The sequence below is a fragment of the Acanthochromis polyacanthus genome, chromosome 12 (assembly GCF_021347895.1).
Source record: "Acanthochromis polyacanthus isolate Apoly-LR-REF ecotype Palm Island chromosome 12, KAUST_Apoly_ChrSc, whole genome shotgun sequence".
Lineage (NCBI taxonomy): Eukaryota > Metazoa > Chordata > Actinopteri > Pomacentridae > Acanthochromis > Acanthochromis polyacanthus.
In genome coordinates, this window is record NC_067124.1 from 5,711,881 (window position 1) to 5,737,470 (window position 25,590).

Consider the following 25,590-nt stretch of genomic DNA (forward strand, 5'->3'; position numbering starts at 1 on the left):
TCCAGCTGGATATGAAAGCTGCAGAAAGTCTTCACAAGGTCAAGAACAGGGACAAACAACTTCCATTCCCACCTCTTCTACATTGTAGACTTGAATTAAAAACCTTGATGTCCGTCTACAAAATGTTAAACCGTTTTCTTTTATCACAAAACAGTTTTTCCTCTGTCACACTCTGGCAGAGCTTCCGTCTGTCCACAGGTTGAAGACAAAGTGCTGTGAGGACTGGGCTTTCTCTACAGCTGCTGCAAAACTATAGAAAGTAACACAAATCTTATCTGTTGACATTTTTTATAGTCCACTTTGAATTTACTGAAGACTGCAGGCATACATGTGAAACTGTGCTTCTCTTTAAAGCTACATACATTTTTACTTCCTTTAAAGCAGCTTTGTTCAGATCAGGGGCGTCAAACTCTTTTTAGTTCAGGTTCCACATTCAGCCTAGTTTCATCTCCAGTGGCCCGAACTAGTAAAATCACAACATCATAACCATGTCACCAATCACTGACGTGGACGCTCTGCTGGCCGACCTCAAGCTCCTGCTCTGAACACACCTCAACCTGACATCACATGACCTTTGACCCCAGCATCATCTGACCTCTGATATCACATTAAACTCATAATCCCGATTCAAATTAAACTCTGATCCTGATTTGGATTAGATTTTAATTCTGGTCCAGATTTTACCACAACTCCAAATTTTTCCCTTTGTTTTAGTGCAAAAAAGTACATTCTGAAAATGTTCACATTTGATGAACTATCGTTTTTACAAAACATTATGAACAAACTGAAATTTGTTAAAATAAGTGCAATTTCAACAATAATGTGCCTCAGTTAATTAAGTACATTACAACTTAAAGATCACAGTTTATCTACAAAAGCACAAAACATTTGATCACAGGTATCTGGAAATTAACAATCTCGTATTTAATTTTAACTCATAAAAGTTGTAGAGTGGACAAATTTAAAATAGCAGTTACTTTTATTGAAATATTGCACTTCATGTTGTCTCTGTAACTTTCCACTTTGCAGAGTCATCTGTGGGTCGGCTTGGACCCCTGGCAGGCCGGTTGTGGCCCCCGGGCCATATGTTTGACACCCCTGGTCCAGATGAAGCTCAGTTTGGGTCAGACATACCAAGACATGCCTTGTGCTTTGTCCTTTGGGTGCTGCTGTGATTCTGAGTTTATGGTCCAGAATACACATTCAGTGGTTTATTCTCTTCTTAGTTTTTGAATCACTTCTTAAACCTCTTTGGATGCAGTGTCACCAGAGAAACAGCTCCAAAACAGACATTCTTTTCACATCATTGAAACAGATGGTGCTTACACAATGTAACGGTTATGAAAAAAGACATCATCCTTCAATATTAGTTACCGACAAGGCCGACTTTCATTCCTGCTATTCTGTCCGAAATGCATGGAAAAACTCCCCAAAAAGAGGGCTTGATTTACAGCACAAACAAGATAATAATAATAATGGATTGGATTTATATAGCGCTTTTCTATTTAGGCATACTCAAAGCGCGTACAACAGATCCATTATTCATTCACTCACACAGTCTCACTCTGGTGGTGGTAAGCTACATTTGTAGCCACAGCTGCCCTGAGACAGACTGACGGAAGATCCGTTTGCAATTGCACACTCAAAACAGGACAAGGATAGCTTCTTTGTTTTCCCTGGTAGCTTTCCCCAAATAGCTGAAATGGCAAACTGTGGAAAAACTGGAGTAACTGTGGAAACTCTACCCAGAAAAAGAAAACAAGAGTTAGAATTAGAAGTGAGTGATTGAAACCAAGGTAAAACAGGAGTGAATATGAAATGGGCATTCTCTGGATAGAGAGAGCTCTGAGATTTAGAGGATTCAAAACTGACCTCCAGTTGTCATTTTTTTCTGCCCGATCAGTTAGAAATCCTGCCAATGTTTTAATACAAACAGCTGCTTTACTTATTCCAACAGCTGTTTCTAAAATGTATCTTCCAGCTCCCCACTCCATCCTGACACCAACCACTGGTGTACTTTCTTGTTTGGGCAAAGCAAAACTCAAACTGTGTCATGATTGGTATCATTATTAGTATTTAGCTTTAACTTATCAGTAAACATGCTTCTTTCTTCTTACTCTCTCTGTGTTGGTGCTTTAATCAATATATGAAAAAAAAAGCAACAAATTGTTAAAAGAGAAGAGCTTTATTCACGTGTGGAAACATCTGATTACAATTATTATCGTGTAATTCATGAATCAATACCTCATCTACAAAGTGCAAAGACTAATAAAGTACAATATTTTAAAAGTGATTTTGTGAAATGACATTTCAGAGCTCAGGGAAATTACAGGAAGCTTAAAGACCAGCTTCAACATCTGTCCAGCACACATCACCGCATCCTCATTGAGAATCAGAAGTTTAACTAATTCAGATATTGTTCAGTTACATTTGTTACCGTTTAACAAGTGCAGCATGAAGAGATTTTGGCTGAACAGGAATACTGTGCGCAGCTGCACTCAGTTTGTTGTTTGTTTGACAAAAGGGCATCACTCCAAGCCTAAAGTGAAGATATGAAGGCAAGTTGCCTATGGAAGGCCTCCAAGCGCAGCTGCTTTATTCATTCTCAAACTTGCTGTATGGGTGGTCCGAGTCACCCATCAGACCTGCACACACACACAAAATGGAGACAAAATGAAAACACAGCAGTGTATGCCGGGTCAAGTTCAGCTTCCACTTCCTACATTTTCCACTGAATCCCAGAGGTAGTGATTCTCAGATGTAGACCATACTAGTCTAAGGATCCCTTTACAGAAAATGAATTGGAAAATCAATCCTAGCTACTGCTAGACTGTTAACATCTGAAGTTCAGTGCATTATGGAAATGGTGGAATTGATCCTGTTTAGTCGTACTGTATTTGCCCCAGTCAGTACTTCTCTACATTTCTCAGACTTTTCATGATCCCCAAAAATCCAGACAGACATTAACTGATTGACATAAATATCAAACAGCAAATATCAGCCTGGTTTCAGCTTTTCGAATGTCAAGATTTTATATCATACATAGCAATTAACTGAACAGATTTGGGTTGAAATGAAGAGGTTAGTTTGTGAAACTGAGGTATGATAGGCATTATGGTTTTCTGTCTTCTTTTATTGATTTTTTTACACTTTATGGACAAAGGAGAAATCAACTAATACATTTGACCATGCAAGTGGTAGATTAATCAGGGCAGGGACTACTTGTACATGAATATTGAACTTCCACAGATTAAACAGTTGAAGACACCGACTAATCTAAACATACAAAGTAAAGCAGCAGAGGCCTTGACATCCTGACTTTCAGTCCCCAGTACAGGTCAAGCCTCATAAATACTATATCCTTAGCCTAGCCACGCTAGACCCAGCTCTTAAGACACAAGGGTCTAGGGAAGCTCGACAGGGAGGGAGGCGGGCTAAAAGGTTGTCTTTCAAATCCCTCTGCAGCAATTGGGTAGGTATACAACCAATCAGCGAAACGAATAGGCTGACGTAGTTCCAAGAGCGCCGGATTGTGGCTCAGTCCCATTAGCTTTCCAACCAGCGGAGCCAACTGGTATATTAAGGATTTGCCATATTCCGTCGGCATAAGTCCAAATACGTCTTTCTTCTCAATGAAACACTTCAGTGCCGTCCTTTGTTTATCTTTCAAGTTGAATTTTAGCTTCAAATCTTTAAGGGCTGTGGCCAAAGCCGAGTCGAAAGATAACTGTTTATTGTGTGCTGGTTCTTTCTGTCATAATCGTCGCGCCTCTGTCGTCACTTAGTTACGCCCGCCTTCTGACTCTACACTTCATGGTGATTCGTCCGGCCAGTTTTAGGAGCATCCAACCTCGAGCCTTATGGAGGGTAACTAGTCCCACCCTGGCAGAGAATTAAATTTGTTGCCGTGGGTTGTCTAGTGCGGCTAGGCTACTATATCCTCACAATTCAAAACAATTGTGTCTTTTCTTAGGTCCTCTCCTGCATCTCTGAATGGGTATATGTTTAAAAGATAGCTTCACTTTTTTTCATTGCTCTTATTCTGCATATGTTGAAACATGTTTTGCTGCCTTTTATTACTCTTCCTGTTCATACTGATCCATAAAAAAAAAAAAATCCCTCCTGCACTCGTCCAAAAATTCAAAGCAGTCAGCGTGTTGGTTGGTTAAGGAATTCTAATGTTTTCTGCCGTCTGACTTGTTGCTACTTGAGTTAGTATGAAAAATTAACCCAGTCTGATGTTTCGTGTTAACTTGTTGGATACTGAATAAAAGCTGCAGTATATTTTACACAGAACAAGAACGGTAGATTGTGTCTTTTAATGGCCAATATGAACAGAAAGAACGATTACAGCAAGGAACAGCTGTTCTAGAATTGATATGGGCCCCTGATTATAGCTTTAATACTGACTGAACGATTTTTGCACCCACCCTTTAACGTATGCTTCTTGTTTGATTTCTTAAGCTCGAATCAATAAAGACAAGAATGACTAAACAACGCTGATTATTGGATGAACGTTGTCCTGTGGTAACGTCTGTCACAGACAGATTAAACTACCCCGAAACCAAACCAGAAGTACTTCTTAGAGAGCAACAGCTGAGTGGAGGCCAGGATTTATAAAGTCAGCAGATCAGCAGAGGAATACAAGAATTTCCAGACTATTGTCATTGGTCATAACATGCTCACATCCACCAACAACTCAACAAGCTGAAGCATTCAGTGAGGAGCTGGCTGTTCAGACATATTTAGACTGCTGTCAAACAATAGCAGCTGAAATGTGAGGAACATTTCTGGAAATACACTTTAACATTTTTCCTGAGAGTGACTTGAAAGATTGATATTGATCCCCAATCTCTGAAATGGTTGGCTGTAGGGGAAGAATGCTGTTCATTTTCAGTTCGAATCATCATGATTTAATTAAAAATTGTTTCTGGATTCAAAATCAAGACTCAAAGAATTTAAACAGGCTCCAGGCTTGTTGCCCAAAATGCAACTAGACCTATGACCGTTTGGTAAAAGATGCATTATGCAGCCATACTGTCCATTATCTGGAAAACTATAAGGTGTAAAATGTTGCAAGTTACTTTTTAACATTCAGACACGCGTTTCATACACATCTTTTCATATTCCACAAAACACTAAGCTGTTTATTTAGTTAGGCTGCCAAGCTGAGTTTGTGTCAGTGTGAGATTTTCAAAATGTTCTTCTGCAAGAAACACAATGTAATTTTTTGTGATTCACTCTTGTACTGTAGAACTGTAAACCAAGCTTCTACAGGTTTCTACACAGAGTTGTAGAAAAAGTGACAAAAGAGTCAGTCCTTTGCTGGGATGTTTCAGAACGGTGGTGACAAGAAATTATTTTAGGTTTTTCTGAAAAACCTCCTGTCCCTCCCTCAGGGGATCCTCAGCCACCTACAGTGATACTCAACCTCCACTGAGTCTGCACTTTAAAAGGAATAACAGGACTTGATTCTTGGCTGTACAAAGGTGGTGTTGCAGCTCCCTAAATTGTGTTTTACAGAATAGACCAGAATGATAATGAAAGAACAGCCTCCACTACAGCCGCTGTGGAAGTAAACTAATGAGAGCAGGAGGCTTGAGAAACAGACCACCATCCATCACACTGTCATGTTGTCCATACACAAAAAAACACACAACCTGATGTCTTACTGCACTGATGCTGCCAGGACACACACACGCATCACAAACCCACCACTGCTAAGTGATTTCTTTAAACTCAAATGAAATGTCTGCCACATCAACAGCACAAAACAAAGTGTGTCCTCTTTATCAAAGCTCTGACAGAGGTCAGCGTTTCATACATCAATCTTAACAGTCTCTTTCCCTAAAGTTATACAACTTCTCAAGAAGGACAGCCTAATTTATCTGAAACAGAATCACTGTACTGATTAGAAGAGTGAGATATGATGCAATAATGTTGTGTAATGTAAGGTGTAAAGACTGAATGCTTTTTATTTCCATGGCAGTTCATACTGACAGAGAAAAAACTGAGTTCATACTTTAATGTATAATACCAATACAGCACCCTCCATAATTATTGGCGCCCCTGGTTAAGATGTGTTGAAAGTCTGAAAATAAATTCAATTTTTATTGCAGAAGCATACTCTCACACTGAAAACTGTTGAAAAAACATATTATAGGAAAAGATTAGGTGCTGTTTTGTTGGCAAAAGGAGGTTGTACAAAGTACTAACATCAGGGGTGCTAATAATTGTGGCACACATGATTTGATGTAAAAGAATTATTTCTTAATGTGTTTTTTTTTTCCCCCACTGAATAAATGTACTTTAATTAAAGGTTGGATTTTGCTTTATTTTCATTGTGGTCCTATATTATTTAGAAAAAAATAAGATTTATTAGAAGCTAAAGAACACATCTTAACCAGGGGTGCCAATACTTATGGAGGGCGCTGTATATCTTTTTGAATTTTGACATCACCTCTTTTAGTAACAATAGCAGTGTTGTCACTAAGTTAATTTCTTGACCTCAAGGTAAACTATGACATCAACAAGGGAGATCCAGTCAGGAAAGGTCAAATATAAATCAGATGTGGTTCTCTAAACATTTTAATCACACCTCAAATAAAGTCAAATTGTTGTAAATCTAAATTATCATTTCAAAAATGAGGTCATGAAGCATGTAATTTTCCATGCATACGTTAATGACACTGTTGTTCCATACAGGCCCGTAAAATGTACAGTACATGCTGTGCACCAAGAAGACCATGCTCTTTCACAATGACAAACCTTTGTTGTTTTTATGACCCCCGTAATGTAAGTCACAAAGGGACTTCCATTTGACACCAGTATGTGATGAATTATGCTTAATTTAATTGACGCAGGCAGGAGTTGTGTAACCTATATGTGACCTGAATTGCCTTGGTTGTGGATGAGGCCTGTAATGTTGAATAATGCATTGCTGACACAAGGTATAGGAATAAAAATCAATGACAATGGAAAATCTGAAACCAATCTGACACGTATCTGAGACAGCTGACGTGAAGAGAGCAGATTACATCCTGCACTGTGACTTACTGATCATCTCCAGTGTAGCAAATTAATACACAGATTCCCACACATTAAAAAGGATGAGTGAAGCCTTTATGTATGTTATGCTATATACAATTTAGTGTAATGTTAATACGCACCATACTTCCTGCGAATCTCGTCATGTCGTGCCTTTCTCTCCACTTTCCTGTAAAAAATAAAAACAAAGGAAGAGTAAGTTAATACATAGATCAAGAAAATAAATTTGCTCTCACACCTGCATTTTGGTTCACTGGGTTGGGATCAAAGGAAAAACATATTGTGTTGACACTGACTTTAGACAAACAAACCAAGAGGAATAAAGTCATATGGACTGACAGGAAACTTGTAACAATCAGTCACAAAATTAAAACTACGAACACGTAAAGTGAACTACATCCATCATTTTGCTACATTGCAATGTTCTGCTGGTAAACCTGCCAGCAGCCCCCTCCAGTGGAACAACATACCCTGCTACACAGCAGAAACTACTGAGGAACACCACTAATCAACTGGCCTACAACACCCCCAATTCCATCAAGGATCTACAGAATGTACCAGAACTAGTCCAGTACACAAAGACCCAACCCTGTAACCCACACGACCAAAAAGATCTTCCATCCATGACCTGGTGCCAGATACCACAGTCCACCCCCAAAGGTCCTGTGTATATGACTCGGCAAGTAGGAGCTGTTGTGATGGCATAAAGGGGAATTACACAACTACACAATATTAGGCAGGGTGTTCTAATGTTGTAGCTAATTGGGGTCTGCATTGGACAGTTTTTCTGATATCGTCCAACACCATCAGCACAAAACGGATAATAAATGGACACTGCTTTCCTGCTAAAAATCCCACTGTGCGTCTACCATTATGTCCTAAATCAGCTGACTCAACCAGGGAAACACACCCATCTGCCTGTACTCAACACAATATGTAACACCCTGATTTAACACATTAAAACCTAATGACTGATGAGAAATGTAAAGGTAGCTTTATGCCATCTATTGTGTGTACTGAGATTTTTTATACCTCATTATTTTTTCTTCATCAAGCTGCAGCATCATTGCCTCCCACCATTACAGACCGATTCCAAAACACCTTAAAAGTGAACATCAATTCTACACCTTTCACTCTATAACCGCAAAAATACCAGAGGGAACCAATACTTCACAGCTAACAGGGGAGCTAAAGGTGCAGTTACAGTCAGTATATCATCAGACTCTACTTTGGTCTCCACTACAGCTCAGATACAGTTAACTGGACCTCAGATTCTGATGAAATTGGAAAATGGAATGTAAACTGTAACATTACAATGACTGGCCTAAGGATGAGGATTCATTCAAGTGAAAATTACAATCTTAATAACCTTGAATTTCAAAAGATATACTCAAAAAATGTATGTAGAGAAATAATCATTCATACTGCAATGATTAAACATGCAGATTGTTTATTCACTGAGCCAGAGCAAATTTCAGACGTTCCTATTGTTCACTGCTACACTGACAAACAAACAAAAACATATTATAAAACACAACATAACAACATAACATAATCTCACAAAAGCTCCCACATGATATATAATCTCATGTAATGCGATCAATACCATATTGATAGACCATATCACACAGTTCTAAGGGCCATGGATTTACTGTATCCTTTTTGCAAAATGTCCATATAGAGCCACATCAATATTTAAAATGTATTCCATCCGTACCAGCCTACCAAGAATTTAAAAAGAAAAAAACCTTCCTTATGGAGCCTGCCATAGTTTCATAGTTAGTTGTGTTTGCATTCCATGCCAATGAAACAAAGTGCAACAGCAACAGGCCTGCCATGAGCCCATCGCTCAGCCTTTCTGAAGACTAACAAAAGCATGGGAGGAGGGTTTATGCTCTGGACCTCCAGAGATGTCACTTTACTTCATCTCAGTACAAGGGGCTGGTGTAAATCAGTCGCTGCTTTATTGCTAGGTAGTGATCTGTGAGAAGTCAGGCTGGCTGAGCTCTGCCTACCATCTGTCACCCTCCGCCACACTGATGGCTTGTATGCAACTAATTTCCTGACATGTTCACACTCCCTCTACATAAATATGGCTGTATTCAACAAGTTGAAAGAGAAGAAAGAAAAAGAGCAAGTAGATGGAGCCTTATCCACAGCCTGATAAGGTTTGAAGGCAACAGGGACCTTGACTCTCATAACAGGGAAAAGGTTTGACTCCTCCACTTCTAGGTTTGGTCAGTTCAAACATTGCTTGCTAGCTATAATCTGTATCTGTGTGTTGCAAGTAGGTCAAATCTAACAGTCGTATTTAGTAAAATAAAGTCAAAAATTTGCCAAAGTTCTCAAAATCATACAACATTCGATGAGGGCTTCTCTATTGTGAGAACCACACTGATGATTTATTATGAGACACTCTCGAGTCACATTCTGCAAGTTAGCAGAAAGTTGTATTGTGTTTTTGACATTAGACTGGGTGCTGGAGGCACTGCATGGGTAATGACCATGGTAAAATAGAAAAATAGGGTGGAGTGAAACTAAGAATAAAAGTGAATTATAAACAAATAGCAGTGTTTCGATGTTGGCATGGTTTTTAAGATTGAAGATTGAACATGAATTGAGACAGCATACCGACATGTCGAGTAAAAGGTGGGCTGATCAAAAAACAGATGATGCTCTGAAACGCGTCATTCCTTTTAGTGGAAAAAAAACATGAACAAGCTGTCATTGGTCTTAAGTTCACCATCAATGTTTTGCCTTGAAAATAGCAGTTAAAGCTAAATTTAACTTGCAACACCATTTGCAAAGCCAAGCTTAAGAAATATGCTTGAAAAGAAATTTTCATGTTCTTGATATTGTAAGTTCCATTAAGATAACCCAGCTACAAACACTCGGCTGATGTTTGTGACATTCACTGCAGCTTTTTTGGTTTTCAAGGGAAAGTAGGGAGTACAAGGTTTGGAAACCACTGATGCCCTCAAAGAGGAATAGATTTTTGCTATTCTGTTCTATTTTGGCTTTCTCTTTAAAAGATACATAACTAAACGTAAAATCTGTGTGCGGTTTGTGTTCTAAACATTATGAAGAGTGATTATTCTTGCAATTATGATTGCATTTTAAAAAGTCTTTGTTACATGTAAATGCAGAAGAGGGAATGTTTCCAAGAGGTTTAAAAGGTACTCATAAAAATAATTTAATGGGGTGTCAGTACGTGCAAATTCAGCTTAACGGATGTTTATGTCTCTTCTGCTTTTTATAGCAATGCTCTAACAGAGACACTGGAGATTTCTTGATGGCAATGTCAGCTGAAAAAACAGCAGTATCAGTCAGGACTCATTCGAGCTGAACTGGTCTAAACTCTACAAAAGCTGTTGATTCGTCCAGCATGCCTGGGCTTGGATGACGACTATACTACTGTGCTTTGTGCTGGCTCTCAGAAGGCCAGGCAACAGTGTCTAGAGGCACTAGTCTCTCCCATGATAGGTCCGATCTATTCTGAATGTCCTGTTCACAACATGAACTGCATCTATGTAGGTCACTGCACAAACTCTGACTTCAGAGATTTGATCATCCTCACTGCAGGAAACCCTGACTCGATTTTATGGCACGTGAGAAAAAAGCTCAGAGGCTGGATAGCTCAACGTGCAGGCTCTTTCTCAAATGCACACACACAGAGAGCCAGGGCTCTGATGTCCACAGCACTGATGATGATGTACCAGAGTTACCGATTTTCTTTCTGCACGACCGCCCCGCTTACCAACACATCACCCAGCTATCCTCGGAGGACAAATGCAGTGGAAGTGCAGGAACAAAAAAGAAAGATAAGGATGAAACATTCATGGAGTTCAAGAAGAGATAGTCTTCCAGGCTTCTAGGTCTGCTGTCACTGCTACAAGACACACTGCTGTATGATCCAGTGACTAACACACTGTTTCTTTGACAGAGGAGGGCACTGCACAGGATGTAGCCCACTCTATTTATGATGACATTACCAAAGACCAGCTGCTCAGCCTTGACAATCCAATTGGCGTTTAGGGATGTGAGCAGAGGAACACTGAGCTCCTCCTCTGGGACATGGACTCGTTAGGGCTGCACAGACACCAGTTGCTTGATTCCCAAACACAACGGACGCTGTTGTTGGGAACAATGAACTACTCCATTGTAGGAAATGTAATGCAAGCCCTGCTCGGATATATTGAGACACAAACAACACCGAACTTACTGACAGAACATAATTAGGTCTTTACATCATTGTCTTACTCTCATATTATTTTAGTCTGTGACTTTGAACCTGATCCAAAACATATGATGGGGCAAGTTTGATTGTATTTACACCAATCAGGCATAACATTATGACCACCTGTCTAATAATGTGTTGGTCCCTTATATGCTGCTAAAACTCCTCTGACCCAGTGGGTCATTGACTTAGGACCTCTGGAGATGTCCTGTGGCACCAGGATGGTGGCAGTGAATTCTGTGGGTTGTACAGTAGAATCTACCTAGATCAGGCTTATCCTGGCACATCAAACAGACGCTCAAAAAGATTTGGATCTGAGAAGTGTAGAACCCGGGTGACCACCGTGGCTCTGTAATGCTGGGGGGGGGGGTTTGCCCTACCTGGAATGCTCATGTGAGTGGTACATGTCAAACATCCACATAAATTTCAGCACTCAAGGTGTAGAACATTGCATTGCAACAAGATGACTGATTCATTTCACCTGTCAATGGTCACAATGTTGGGGCTGATCACTGGATATTCTAAATATTTGCTACGTTTAGCAAAAAATTCCACTCCAGTGAATTTAAACATGAAATCATCAATTAAAATTAGTATTTATTGAAATTGACATCACCAAGGTGGTCTTGTTTTAGTTTTATTTAAATGTTTGTCAGGTATTCAGTAGGACATCTAAATGTTTAGAAGTCAAACACCATGAGCCAAAGATTTTCTTGGGTCCATTTTGCTCGTGAGGGGAAAGAAATTAAACAAAGATGACAAAGCTGGAGTTGAGTCTGGCACAATGCAGACCACATTTACACGACATTCATAAATGAGGTTACTGATGGCTAAATACGTGAAGCTTTTCTCTTCATTACAGTCCTTCACAATGACAAACTGATTTTCTCAGCATTTTCAAAATGGCCTTGAGAGTCTGTGAAGCTCACAGCACAGGCAGAGCATTGTGGTATGTGCAGGGAAAACCATATTTTGTAGAACTGCTGTCATTATCTGTGACAAATCAGGACCAAGAGGTGAAGAGTTTCTGGTTTCAATGGGGATGGAAGTCTTTTCAAAAAAAGTTGTAGCATGTTGCAATAAACCGCTTTTAGCCAGTATCAAGACAATATGTACATATGGTGTTTTTCACATGCTAGAAGTCACATCATGAGCGAAATAAGTGGTCAACATCATGACTGAGGATCCCCACCATAAAACTGTAGAGTACCAATGGCCAATGTATTATAACTTCCCAGGTTTCACATGAAACCCACCTAAGGAACCAATCCTGTCAACATGTGGGGCTTTCCACATCCTTCTACAAAATTGGTTTTCTGATCAATCAGGACACTAACAGCTGTGTTCTTGTGAAAAATGTGTGTGCTAGATAAAAAACAAACAAACAACCCTTTTCACATTCACACAATAGTTTTGAATATATTGCAAATTGCTCACAGTACAGCACCTGTTTGTGGTAAAGACCACTAGTGCTGTAACACCAGCATGCTGTCATTGAAACCAAAGCACAGTAGAGTACAGTAAACACCGGTCTGGAATTTCCATCAAATTTTTGTCGCTACTGATACATTAAATATGTCAGGATTGGTTCTCATATGACTTGAAAGTACCAAATATATAAATATAATGCATGCGATAATGTATACATATCTTAAAGGGACTCAATTGAAAATGAGCCTGGTCCTATCACCTAGCCAGATCACTACTTCAATCAGGCAGTTTATACCAGATACAGAGGCGAGTGACAGAGCCTAAAAAATTAAAAGATTGGTTTCATGTTGAGCAGAGAAACACTGGCAGTGAAGCTATTATTTAAATAAACCACGTTATCATCTATTATTGTCAGTGCCAACCTATGTTTACTGAGGCCTGGAGTGAAGTTCTTACCGTTCTTCAGAGCGCTGTTTGATCTCCTCTCTCCTCCTGGCAAATCTCTCCTCATCTCTGTCATGCCTTAAATTGTAAGGAGACATGAACAGGGTACTAGAATCATTACTGTTCATGGAACCACAGAACAACAAAAACACACTCATTGGAAAGTGACAAATGACATATTTTCTACAAATTGCAACATATGCTTGAAGGCTACTCTTTTCAAAAACAGAACTGCTTAAAAGTTAAAATTATTCACTTCTCCAGAGCTTGACTTGTACTCTGAGTCATGAACTGTGTCCGTCGGAGCACAGAGTTTTTGCTGCTCATTTTTGACAGTGGAATTCTTTCATTTAACAGAAGTTGGGGGAAAAAAGGATGAGAAAATCAAATTACCTGTAGGTAAATCTAAAAATAAGGAAATATGACTACATTTAAATGGATATGTAAGTAAGACAGTGTGTGTGTAGAGTTTGAGGCATGCTCTTTGTCCTCAGTTTTTTTTCAATCAGATGATAGACATGAACGAGACTACTACACCCACTGGACTGTCAGTGAGTGACAGGCCAGCCTGCAGTTGATTGACTGACATGACATTTCCATTTCACTCCAGCACAATGAATGAGAGCACCACAACACACCATGTCTGTCTTTCTCTCTCACACAGAATGATTAAGCTACATGGACAACAATGAGGCTGAATATAGTCCAGATTCATGGGTGCAACAGAGGTTCACTGCACAGTACAGTCCTGACTAAATGGGTTAATGGGTCCACGCCCTGAATTCTTGTAAGGAATTTATAATTTAATTTTTGGGTGTATCTGTTTCATTGTAGTTTTGGTTGGTTTCAATGTAATTTAGATTTTAATAGCTCTAAACCACACCCTGCTTATTAATTATGAGTATGGATCGGCCAACTATTGGTAACAAGAAAGACCAATAATTTGGAACTGATATACGTTCAACAGTATATTTTAATGACATTTGATTGCAGGGAACCCGTCATTTATAACTACGCTTCTGCATCAATGTGGATTACTATGAAGAAGTACGATAGCAATAGAAGCCATGGCGTCAGATAATCACAAGACGCTAGGATATACTCCTCTGTTTACTGTGAGACAGATAACAGTTTCTCTCTTCTTCTCCTGCAGTTTTGCTTGCAATTCTTCTGTGTTTTGTTATTCTTTACTTGTTGCATCACTTTTATTGCCCACTAAGGCCAATATCTTAAAGTTTTAAGTTAGCATTTTCCAAACATCATTTCAGGGTAATCAGTGGCTGCCTCCTAACTTAGCCACTAGCCATTAGCTGCTTTCACAGGGGCTACAGATATGATAACTTCTTGCTAAAGGTTATCTTGCGTTAGAGAGATGATATAGGTAGTCTAGACAGTGTAGACCCATCAGTCATCCTCTTATTTAGCCTCAAAACGGCAATTGTGATGATTGAAATTGTAGTTGTCCATTTCAGTAGGGGTGCTGTGGATCCTAAACAACTGTTCAAAGGATTTCAGACTTCCAAGATTTCAGCTAAGTGGCAAGACTTGATCTTAAGGGACTTCGCTGGAACTCATGTTACACTTGTACTGACATGCTGAAGACTTTTAATTTACCCTTACCCTGATCGACTCCTCTTGCAGCAACAGCAGCAGCAGCAGGCAATAATGCTGATAAGGATGGTTCCACCCACCACAGCCAAGGTAATGATCAGGGCTTCAAAGTTCACTGGGTCAAACAATGACATATATAATTAACATTCATATTCTCTTCAGGAAGAGGGTATTTTCACAAGGTCAGGTAATCAGTGTAACTTGAAACACTGGGTCTCTCGTTCCCTGGAACAATAACGTAGACTTTGGCAATGGCACCACCTGCTGAATTTTCTGCTACACTGCAAGTCATTACACTGATGATGAAACTGAACGCCACACTTGCATTTCCAGTGAAAACATAACTAAAACATCAAAATGGACTCAGTCAAGTGGCGACTTTGAATTTAAACTACAAAGCCACAAGCAATATCCTTACTAGTTTATTAGTATTTGTCAATAACACAATCAAGTCACACATCTGCCAGATCACAGAGAACATTACTGTAGCACCCAACACTTCTAAGGTTCAGCACCAGCACAAGTCTAAGTATGGATGCATCAAACAACCAAGACAACAAAATGATGAACTCTGTCAACAGTGTTTCCAGCCTCTGAGCAAGCATACATTTTAGTGGTGGCTAAACAGGTATGCCCATTATTTTATATAAAAGCTAAAGTAGGTTTTAATTATTCAATAACATGATATGTTACCACTGAAGGCTGTTAAACGAAAAATTGGTCAGACATCTAGTCTGCGCTGTTTTATGTGCTCCAATAAAGCCGAGATGTTGTTAACATTGCCCACTACTGGTGAAGGAAATAGTTCAAATTTGCATTCCAACCACAGATGTTTCCTTCCCAATTTACACATGAATTTATTTTTGCTTTAAATAAGACATTTCATAAGTATTAATAGAGCAGCCTGCTATAGTAAATCACTAATCTCGAAGTAGTTGGCAGTTAACCTAACATTAAGAAGGACTACATTCAGATGTAGTCAAGGATTTAAGACTGTGTGGTGTAAGCAATGCCACCACACAAAGGCCTGACCTGGTTATTTTCCTCTCCTGGCTGGCCACTTATAAACTTGGGAAATTCCCTGCACACCACAAACTATACTATCTGTACATAACAAGGGGTAATAGTTCACTGTACTAAAGCTGTTATCAACAACAGATTGGTACAGCTTCTCAACCACATGAGAGAGGAAGTAGGTCGTGCTGAAAGATTGAAATGTAGGCTCAATAGATGAAACCTACCCATTGTGACAGTGAAACAGCTTGAAGTGAGAGGAACAGAAAGTTTTGGCTGATCACTCTCACACAAACAGGTCCCCTCAGCTAAAACAGTTTAGTGTTTGTTAGGGAGAATCTCCTACCACTGCAAATATCCTGCAGCCACTTTCTGACTATTGTTTATTAGAGGTAGATCATTTTAAGACATCTGCCTGTCACATTTGTTTAGATTTTTAATGAAGATTGTTCTTACTGTCTTTTTTGATTTGAGTTTCTGTGTGGTTTTTGATACGTGTAGAGGAAATGAAGTGCAATGCCTGCAGTGTACTGAACCATTGAATCAGCTTCCTCACAACAGCCCCTGTACGCCATCTTCATTTCCCCAAATCACTAAAGCAATGTAACTGAAACAAGTGACAAATGAAAGACGGATGCAGATGTAGTCACTACTTTTGACATCATGATAATAATAATTGTAAAAAAAAACTCACGCCAACACACGCCCCAGCGGGCCTGGGACAGCTGGCACACTGAGGCTGGAGGCAGCAACCAGCTCACTGGGTACTCAGTGCAGTTGTTGGTAGTGAAGCACCACAGACACTGTGCAGACAAAACACAATGATCAAACCTCTGCATATTACAGTGTTATTAAGGACAGAAGCAATTGAGCTTCAGCAAATTGCAATCACGTTGCAATTAGCTGATCGAGTACCTAAAATACCAAATACTGCTTGGTTCCAGATTTACACGTATAGATCAGTCCACAGGAAATCAATACAATTTGACAAATTGGTTCATCGTGACCCTCTTAGTTTTAGATAACATCTTCCTGTCTACACCTATGAATCTTTTTTTCAGGGCTGGAAAACACATCTGAGTTCCACTAAAACCCAAAACCAAATCAATTTTACATCAATTTCAAAATTATATATTCTAAAGCCAAATCTTGTTTTTGTTTCTGACAACATTTTTTTTTCTATAACTCACTTTGAGTGTCAGCATAATTTGTTACATCATACTTTCAATAACTAAACTGCACCAGTATAACATCTATCACACCATGAGTGTGATACTTGTTTTCTGATAATTCACTTTGAGATAACTTTAATAAATGCGTTTTGGGTAAACATTTAAGAGTTCAATCACCATGTGGGACAGGTGGTTGGTCAAAACAAGCAGTAGAAGATGAGAGGTCTAATTTTCCTACATTTTATTACCAGATTGATATTCTAGCCATGATTTGTTCTGTGCCAAAAAAAGTTTCTGAATAAGCATATTTGTCTGAACAGGCATATTTGGACAGAAAATGTACAGTCGACTCTACTTACATGACGAATTAAAACGACAATAATCCTTGCTCAATCGCTGGCCTGGCTTTTGCATCGCTTCATCAAATATAGTAAAACATACCAAAAAAAAACCCAGCTGATTTTAAAGGAGTCAGGTGGGAAGCAGTGATTGATTTGTTTAAGCTTTTAGAGGATTTTTACTGCATTCCTGATCTGTCACTTAACTACAACAACACTGACTTCAAGAAACTGCTTTTCTGTGAGACATTTTTTCCCCACTGTCATTGATTTAACTAGCAACACTGAAAATTCACAGAAAAAATAACAGATCCATTGGCTTGCTAATAGATGCTGTGTCCTTAAAATAAATCAAAATAAGTTTCTAAAATAGGTACACTACTGGTCAAAAGTTTTAAAATATGTTAATTTTTCCATTTTTTTTAAACTGGAAATTCTGCATGTCAATGTCTCATTCTACTCTGAAATGAAAGCAGAGAACAAATGAAGTTTAAAAAAAATCAATTTGTATTCTAAACTTTCGGACTCATCAAAGTAGCCTCCTTTGGCAGACATAACAGCTGAACACACTCGTGGCATTCTTTCCACCATGGAAATCAAATATTCTTCAGAAAGTTCTTCCAAACTCTGTAGCAGAAGTTCCCATAATTGTGTGGCCCTTTTATGTTGCTTTTCTTTCACTCTTCTGTCCAGTTCAAACCAGCTCCATGAGGTTTCAGTCTGGAGATTATGCTGCCACTCCATGTTTTCAAGCTCCCCATCTGGTTCTTTTTTCCTAAGGTAGATCTGCCATAGCTTGGACTGATGTTTTGGGTCATTATCTTGCTATAGGATGAACCTCTGACCAACTAGGAATATACCAGAGGTACTGCATGGAGCTGCAGAATGCTGTAGTAGCCGTTTAGGTTTCCTCTCACTCTGCACAAGTCACTGACCCTGGATCCAGCAGAACAGCCCCACACCATCACACTTCCTCCTCCATGTTTGACAGTTGATGTCACACACTGAGCAACCATCCTATTTCGTACTCAACAACAAAAATCCTGTGTGATGAACCAAAGAGTTCAAATTTTGATTCATCAGTCCATAATACCTTCTTCTCATCTTCAGTAATCCATTGGCGGTGTTTCATGGCCCAGGCAAGCCTCTTTTTCTTATTCTGACATCTTAGCAATGGCTTTCTTGCTGCAACTCCAAGTCGTCTCTTCACAGTTGAAACTGAGACTTCTTACTCCAACCACTATAGAGCTGTGCTTGAGGCAACTCTACTTTCTGCAGTACAAATAATGCTCTGGAGGATTTGGTGCCACAGTGTGTTCCAACACTACTTTTATGCAGACAGAGGAGGTAAGTAGTCAAGTAAAGTTGGGACACCTGTAGGATTTAGTAGCACCAATTTTCAAGGCTTTATCAACCTCCATTGCTGCAAAACAGCGTTAGTTGTTAACCCATTTCTTGTTCCCTGAAAAGGGCCTTTTTGTATAATTCTGAAATGTACATTATTTTTCAGTTTTGGGTAACTTTACCCTTTTCAACTTCTGGCAGTTCACCACTTTCCTTTGGACCATTTCAGTCTATTAATTGGACTTGAACTATCTAAATTTCAATTTAAAAAAAATAGAAAAATTGGGGCTTTCTAAAACCTTTGACTGGTAGTGTGCATACTGACACAAAATGGAAAATCTGAGATTCTGTTTACACAAGGAATTATCAGCATGATAATTTGAGCACACGTGTAGCTTCAATATCTTTACTAAAATTATTTCACACTGGAAAAAAAAATCTTTCTTTAAAAAAATAAGCTGATTCTGAGGAATTCTGATGTATTCTGACTAAAACCACACTGGTTTTACTGATTTAATCTTTGGCATTGTCTTTAACAGACCATTTATAATCAATCAAAGCAAATACTAGACAAAATACTGCAGATTTATGTTTCTAATTGAGCTGTTAATGCAGACTTGATAAGACATAACAGCTCACTTCAGCATATGCAGGGTTAAGTGATACAATGGAAACCCAGCGTTAACGTTGACATGCTGTTCAAGTAATTGTGTCCAACTTTAGTGCATGTATACAGGTCCAGTAATCACAGTGGATGACGAGGGCGGGAACTCGGACACCAAATGTGAAAACACACCAGGTATTATAAACCAGTCTTCGTCATACGAGTTATTTTATTTCTTTTTATTGAGTGCGAAGGGCTGATCTTATCACGTAGAAGCTGATTCCAATTTCCTGGTGCAACCTTACCTTGGCATTTGGAACGCAAGTATCACAGGTTTTGTAGGTAGAGCAGGCTGAAATGAGAGACAAAAACAATCTAAGTAACTACTCAGAAATAAGGAAAGCCATGTTAGCAGCGCCACTAGGTCAGGACCAGCAGAAAGCTGTGGTCGTCGTCACACTCAACCGTGACGTATTTTCTAAATACAGTTATTTCACGACTTTACGACTTTCCGTATCAACTACCGTTAAAGTTACTTGTTACCACAAGAAAATAAACCTGTGCCAAACACAAAACGACTGTACTGCGTTAATAAACCAAACAAACACACAGAAAAATCAAACTTACGAACTGAAGGAGGTGGAGTTGTTTGGCATTCTCCCTGGCTAACAAAGCTAACACATAGCAAGACAGCAGCAAAACCAGCCGGAGCGGTAAGAGGGTGTCTCATGGTTGTAAAAGAAGATATCGTGAAAAGCACAGAAGAACGGCTGGAAATCTTAACAGCGTTTAAAACACAAAAAATATCAACTCGTCGACACTGCGCGACTCGCGATACCGTCAGTTATTTCTGTTTTGTCTCGACTCACTTCCTGGGTAGGCGCGGTTGTTAAACTCCTGACAGCCCGGGCGGGAGGAGTCAATACGGCAATTAAAGATACAGATGACCGCCCTCACAAATGTACACAATTTACCATAGCGTTTTGGGATCTTGAGAATTTACGAAGAGACAGTGGTCAACTTTGAAAATAAAAAATACTAGATGCCTTTATTTTTATTGAATTAATATCAGTAAATGCCATTTTGAGTCACATTTTCATTAGAAATGGATGGATGCAGTTCAAAATGTGCCTCAATATATTCAAATTATATCAAATTCAGCATGTCAGGAAATCTTTTAAAAATAGTAGTAAATAATTATTTGTAAAATGAAACGGATTTCTCGCAACACCTGACTCAGAACTTGGCTTTGTTAAAAAATGTTTCTTTATTTTGTAGCTTGGCTTTTGGATTAATCTGAAAGAAGTTAAAGGGGGGGAAATGTGAACATCCTCTCCCTACTTTAGAAATTAATTCCTATACTGGAAGAATTTGTCAGACAGCTTCCAATACCAATTTAATACATTTTGGAAGTGTTCCCATCCCTCATATTTGTGAGCTGCTTGATTTTGGGAAAAGTTATGCTTATTTAGCCAACCACTCTGTTTTAGAAAAAATAAAAAAGATGTGATCCTTTCAGACTACAACAGCGTTTGTGCCCTGGGTTAGCGGATTTTTCCCTGCTGGAGGCTGACTGGAAAGAGCAGTTGTTGTCACTGAGTTTACCACTTTTTATCTGCTATGGCGTCATGCTGCAACCTAACCACTCACTGGAATTTTAATGAAGTGAAAAACATCCAGTGATCAGAAGGTGGCAGTGAATTGTCACACAAGCTCTGGCTCTGTTGATTATTTATATGGTGAGTTTTATATTACCTCCTTAAGTTTCCATATGAATGCTGCACATAAATGCACACTGTGCAGTCACATATTTTATGCATTGGTTGTGTTCAGATCATGGATGTGATTAGAAAAACAAATCTGAGAAATAAATACGAAAAATATGCAACTTGGAGGACTAAGGAAGGAAGGAGTGTGTATAAAAGCAAGAAGGAGATAGAGGTGGGACCATTTTCAATACTCCTTATTCCCTAAATCATCACAAAAGAATGTGTTCATTACAGAAAAGAATGGTCATTTATAAATTTCATTTCGGTTGTCAATTGCACCCGATATTATGCAACAAGCTTATATCCCAAAGTCTTTTCTACCTTTCCACGTCCAAAAAAATATGTGGTTTCAACAGGGGTTCTTTATAAACAGGCCTAAATATGAGGCAGCAGTCAACAAAGTGGAGTACTTAAAAGAAATTACATTTGGATGTTGTCCAGTGAACTGGTACCAGTCACAACTGTGGTAATCTCAATGGCTATATAAAAAGTTAATGAAGGAGCAGTTGCCTTGCCCCCACAGTTTTATTGCTGGATTTTATTGGTACTGTGAGGCTAAAGGTGCCTCTATGCCACTCATCGTGGACTCATGTGTAAATGCCTCACTTCCAACTTGACTTCCCGAAACACCTACCACACTTGCAGCTCCAAAATTATAGTCTCAAACTGTTCACAGAATCAGTTTCACTGAAAAATTCAAAGGAAAGTATCCTTTTTAACCACACTTCAGGCATGGTGCACAGGATGACATTGGTTTCTGATTGGTTGATTCCCCACGTTGGTCCAGATTCTAACACTCTTCCCTTACATTGTTAATGTTGGACATCAGTGGTAAAAAAGTCAGATCTGTGATTAATTAAATCAGACAGACCAAAAAACATGGAGTGAATGTGGCCTTTGGGGTTCATTTCGGGTATGGGACCCTTTAGGCATTTGTTTGCTTTGTACAGTTGGTAATCCATGCTGGGTTGGAACAGAAGCAGTTATTAGTAACTGGACTTACCAAATATAGTATCACCAGTTGGCCTCAAAGGTGGTATCCTGGAGATATTGCTTTATTTATGTTGCAGAACATCCTCCTGTAAGTGGCTGCACAGATTGTTATTTTTTTCCATTAAAGAACCAGTGTGTAGGGTTCAGTAGGGTCTATTAGCAGAAATGGAATACAGTACTTAAAGTGATGTTTTCTTCAGTGTAATCATCTGTATCTACAAATCACTGTATTTTCATCAGCTTTGAACAAGCCTTTCATATGTACATAGGGAGCAGGCCGTCTTTCCAGTCCATCACATTGCACGCCCATGTTTCTGCAATTGTCCAGTACAGTCAAACTAAACACAAGCTCTAGAGAGGGTGTTTTAGATTTTACATTGAAGCGGAAGCCACCATAGGTTCTACTACATGATTGGAAAGAGAAGTGGAGGGATGTACCTCTACACGCCACTAAATTATACACACTGCTCCTTGAATAAGAAAATCAGTTTAACAAGAGGGCAATGACAGAAGCAAAGTCCTCCTTTATTCATCCTCACATTGGCAATGCACCGATATTAAAACCAGATTTAGCAGATTCTAATGTATTTCATATAAGGTTGGATGTGTAACATTAAGACTGTGTCACCAGCTATTTACAAACTTTGTCTGCTTCTTAGTGCTTAGTAGGTTTGGGCAGTTTGTTATTCAGAGCTTTATAATTTTAAACATCTTGATAAAAACATGAAAACACCAAATTTTTTAAAGAATAGAATATTTACAGACAAACAGTGAAGCAGAACAGAGACGTTGGGGGCCTTAATGCAAACAAATGACAGATGTTTTAAAAACCTCTGAAAAACAGTGGGGGAAACAACTGTGAGAAGTTCAGTCATAAGTCTCTGTGAGCTTATCGCTCGAGTGACACCTCTCATGGTGCACTTCTTCATTTCATCCACATATAGAATATCCTGTCATCCTCACCCCAACACCTCCTGCTATTCCCACCTCCTCATCGCCACTCTTACCCCAGTGGTCAAGGCAGATGGCTGCTTTCCCTGAGCCTGGTTCTGTTGTAGGTTGTTTTCCCCTCCTTATTCAAGCTTTTTTTTAATGTCTTCTCACCATCGCTCATAGGGAATCCAAAGGCACTTTTAGATTGTTGAGTTCTCTGTTCTCTGTTTATTATTCCTATCGTCTGTACCTGACTGTGCTAAGTGCTGTGAGATGACATACTGTATGCTGTGAATCTGTGCTATATAAAAAACTGAATTGAGCTTTACAGTTATATTGTACATATGAGACTCATTTCACCACACAATAACAACACTTATCTGCAATATACTCAGAGTATCAGCACAAATCTGAAGATATCTTCATTAGCACCTGCCTTTTAAAAGTCTTACTTGTCAATTTACATTTTAATCACTGACAGAGGTCGTTTGCCTGATCACATGCTTCGATATGATGTTGTTGCTTTAAGACAGCATTAATCAGCTGCACAGAACAGGGCGACGAAAGTTCTGCAAAGTCGGTGCAGCAGCTAGAGATTTTCGAACAGCTGAGTCATGTTGTAATGGCCCTAATTGCCCTTTATTGTTGTCTGCTTGGGCCTTTTTTTTTTACCGACTACTGCTCATTTGAGAATTTGTCAGCGCGAGATAATGATGGCTAATGGTCTGTCTGAATGACTGAGAGAGTGCTGAAAAATGCAATATAGAGACATCTTTCTGACATGACGGTGACGCAAATGTCTGTCATTTTAAAGGAAATCGTAATTTGTGACTTCAGATTATGGTTTTAGCCTAAAAAAAAAATTCAAAAATACATAAAAACCATCATGTGTCTCTCTGTTTGAGAGTGTAACTGTATAGAGAGTGTATCATGTTTTGTTTTACTTCCTGTCAATGTGTTTTTTTTTCCTGAATTTGTAATATTCTGATTGTTTGTATCACTGTTTTGTTACCATTTTACTCACAAGTTCAAAAAGTCATGTTTGCCATCTGGGTTTAGTTGGAGAAGAAATAATAATACTAATACAGATCCGACTTGATTTGTCCACTGAGCATTCAAAGGAAGCTTTAGGACTCTGCAATGGTATATTTTGTCATTTTTAATACCCCTACTGACACTGCTGACTCCTTTGGTAGGTTATTGCTCACTGATTTCCAACAACAAAACTTGAAATTCTGCAGTATGAATCTCTACAACTGTGCACTTACTCATGGACTTGTGGCCTTCATTGAACTGACACATTTCTGCATGAAAAGCTGAGGGGAAATACAAGATTTAAAAAAAGAAAAATCTTGAAGCACCCTAAAAAATGTTTCTGGTCTGGCAAAATGAAAAATCGAAGCATGTGATTTCAACATCTTTTTAAGTTTCCATCTCAGGGGAGAGATAACAAATACAGTAAAACCTTAGATCTGTTTGGAGCAATAAGGAAGGTGTGACTTTAATGTAACAATTAATGCCAGATTTCCGTCATATTTTCCACTGTTGGAAGATTGACTGGCACTCTCAGTTAAATCTATAGACTATATAAAGATGGCCATAAAAATGACAGCCACCGAAGCTGAATTGAAGCCTACAACTGTCTGTCGAAGAACTCACTCAACTGACAGATGATGACAAAATGATAGTTATTATATCACTATTGAATCACAAAACATGTGCTTATCCCTCCACTAATGATTGACCTTGTTAGAAAAGCCTGTCAGTTGCTTTAAAACAGATATCTTAACCAAACAAGTCACACCCCAGTTAAAGCTCTTTTTTTTTTTTTACATCTAATATCTATTTAGATACAGAATTATTTTCAACTCTGTTCGTGAATGAACTTAGCTATACAAAAGTGAGGTCAAAGCATATCAGAAATGGTTTCTGATGGTGTCATTTTCCACCAGCGTACGCAGCAGTGATTGAGGGAGGCCTCCTTCTCAACCCAAAGGCAAGTACTCATCCCTTGAACTTCATGTAACCCAGCCACAGCAATAATAACTGTACCAGACTGTTGGATGAGATCCACAGCTAAGCCCTAGCTCTATTAAAGGTTTGCCTCTGTACTAGTTCAACCGTTTTGTCTGTGTGTTAAAAGAAAACTGCCTGCAGGACAGCCAGGAGGTTAAATCTGATGTTAACATGTTACTCCATTTAGTCAAAATAAATGGAGCAGCAAAATTTTTCGACAACATATTTAACATCTTTTGTATCAAGTCAGTGAAGTATGCCTTGGTACAACTGGTCTGGCTTACATAATGTTCTGTGATTTTTGTGTAGCATCTCAGTCCAAGAGACAGTATATAACATCGAAATGTAATAAAAAAGGTCATTTGATGTTTACATTTTGGTGTTTATAGGTCATGGGGTGGGAAAATTAACCAAAATACACAAGATTGTTGACTATATAAAAACTGCGCAAAAGCTTCAGTTTTGAGTTTATTTCCTAATTTATTCTTTAGCTGTCAATTTTATTTGCAGTTAGGTAAAGATCTTTTTATGCCTCTGCACCAGCAACAGTTGGAACTCAAGACACTATGTTTATGGGTTGTTTATTAAATTAGAACTGCGACAGACTGGTGACCTGTCCAGGGTGTCCCCTGCCTTC

At 38.9% G+C, this 25,590-nt stretch overlaps 1 protein-coding gene and 1 long non-coding RNA gene across 2 annotated transcripts in view; one reads left to right on the plus strand and one right to left on the minus strand.

Annotated features, from left to right (window-relative positions):
* LOC127536449 (uncharacterized) overlaps window positions 1–25,590 on the plus strand; it is a 333,094-nt gene that overhangs the window by 135,488 nt on the left and 172,016 nt on the right. The window lies entirely within an intron of this gene.
* LOC110963222 (pituitary tumor-transforming gene 1 protein-interacting protein) lies at window positions 2,167–20,135 on the minus strand. Its single transcript, XM_022211467.2, has 7 exons — window positions 19,870–20,135; window positions 19,548–19,594; window positions 16,479–16,587; window positions 14,780–14,885; window positions 13,172–13,237; window positions 7,170–7,216; window positions 2,167–2,645 (listed from the first exon to the last, which is right to left on the minus strand). Exons 1-7 carry the CDS (start codon window positions 19,970–19,972, stop codon window positions 2,596–2,598), a joined length of 528 nt encoding a protein of 175 aa, XP_022067159.2. The 5' UTR covers window positions 19,973–20,135; the 3' UTR covers window positions 2,167–2,595.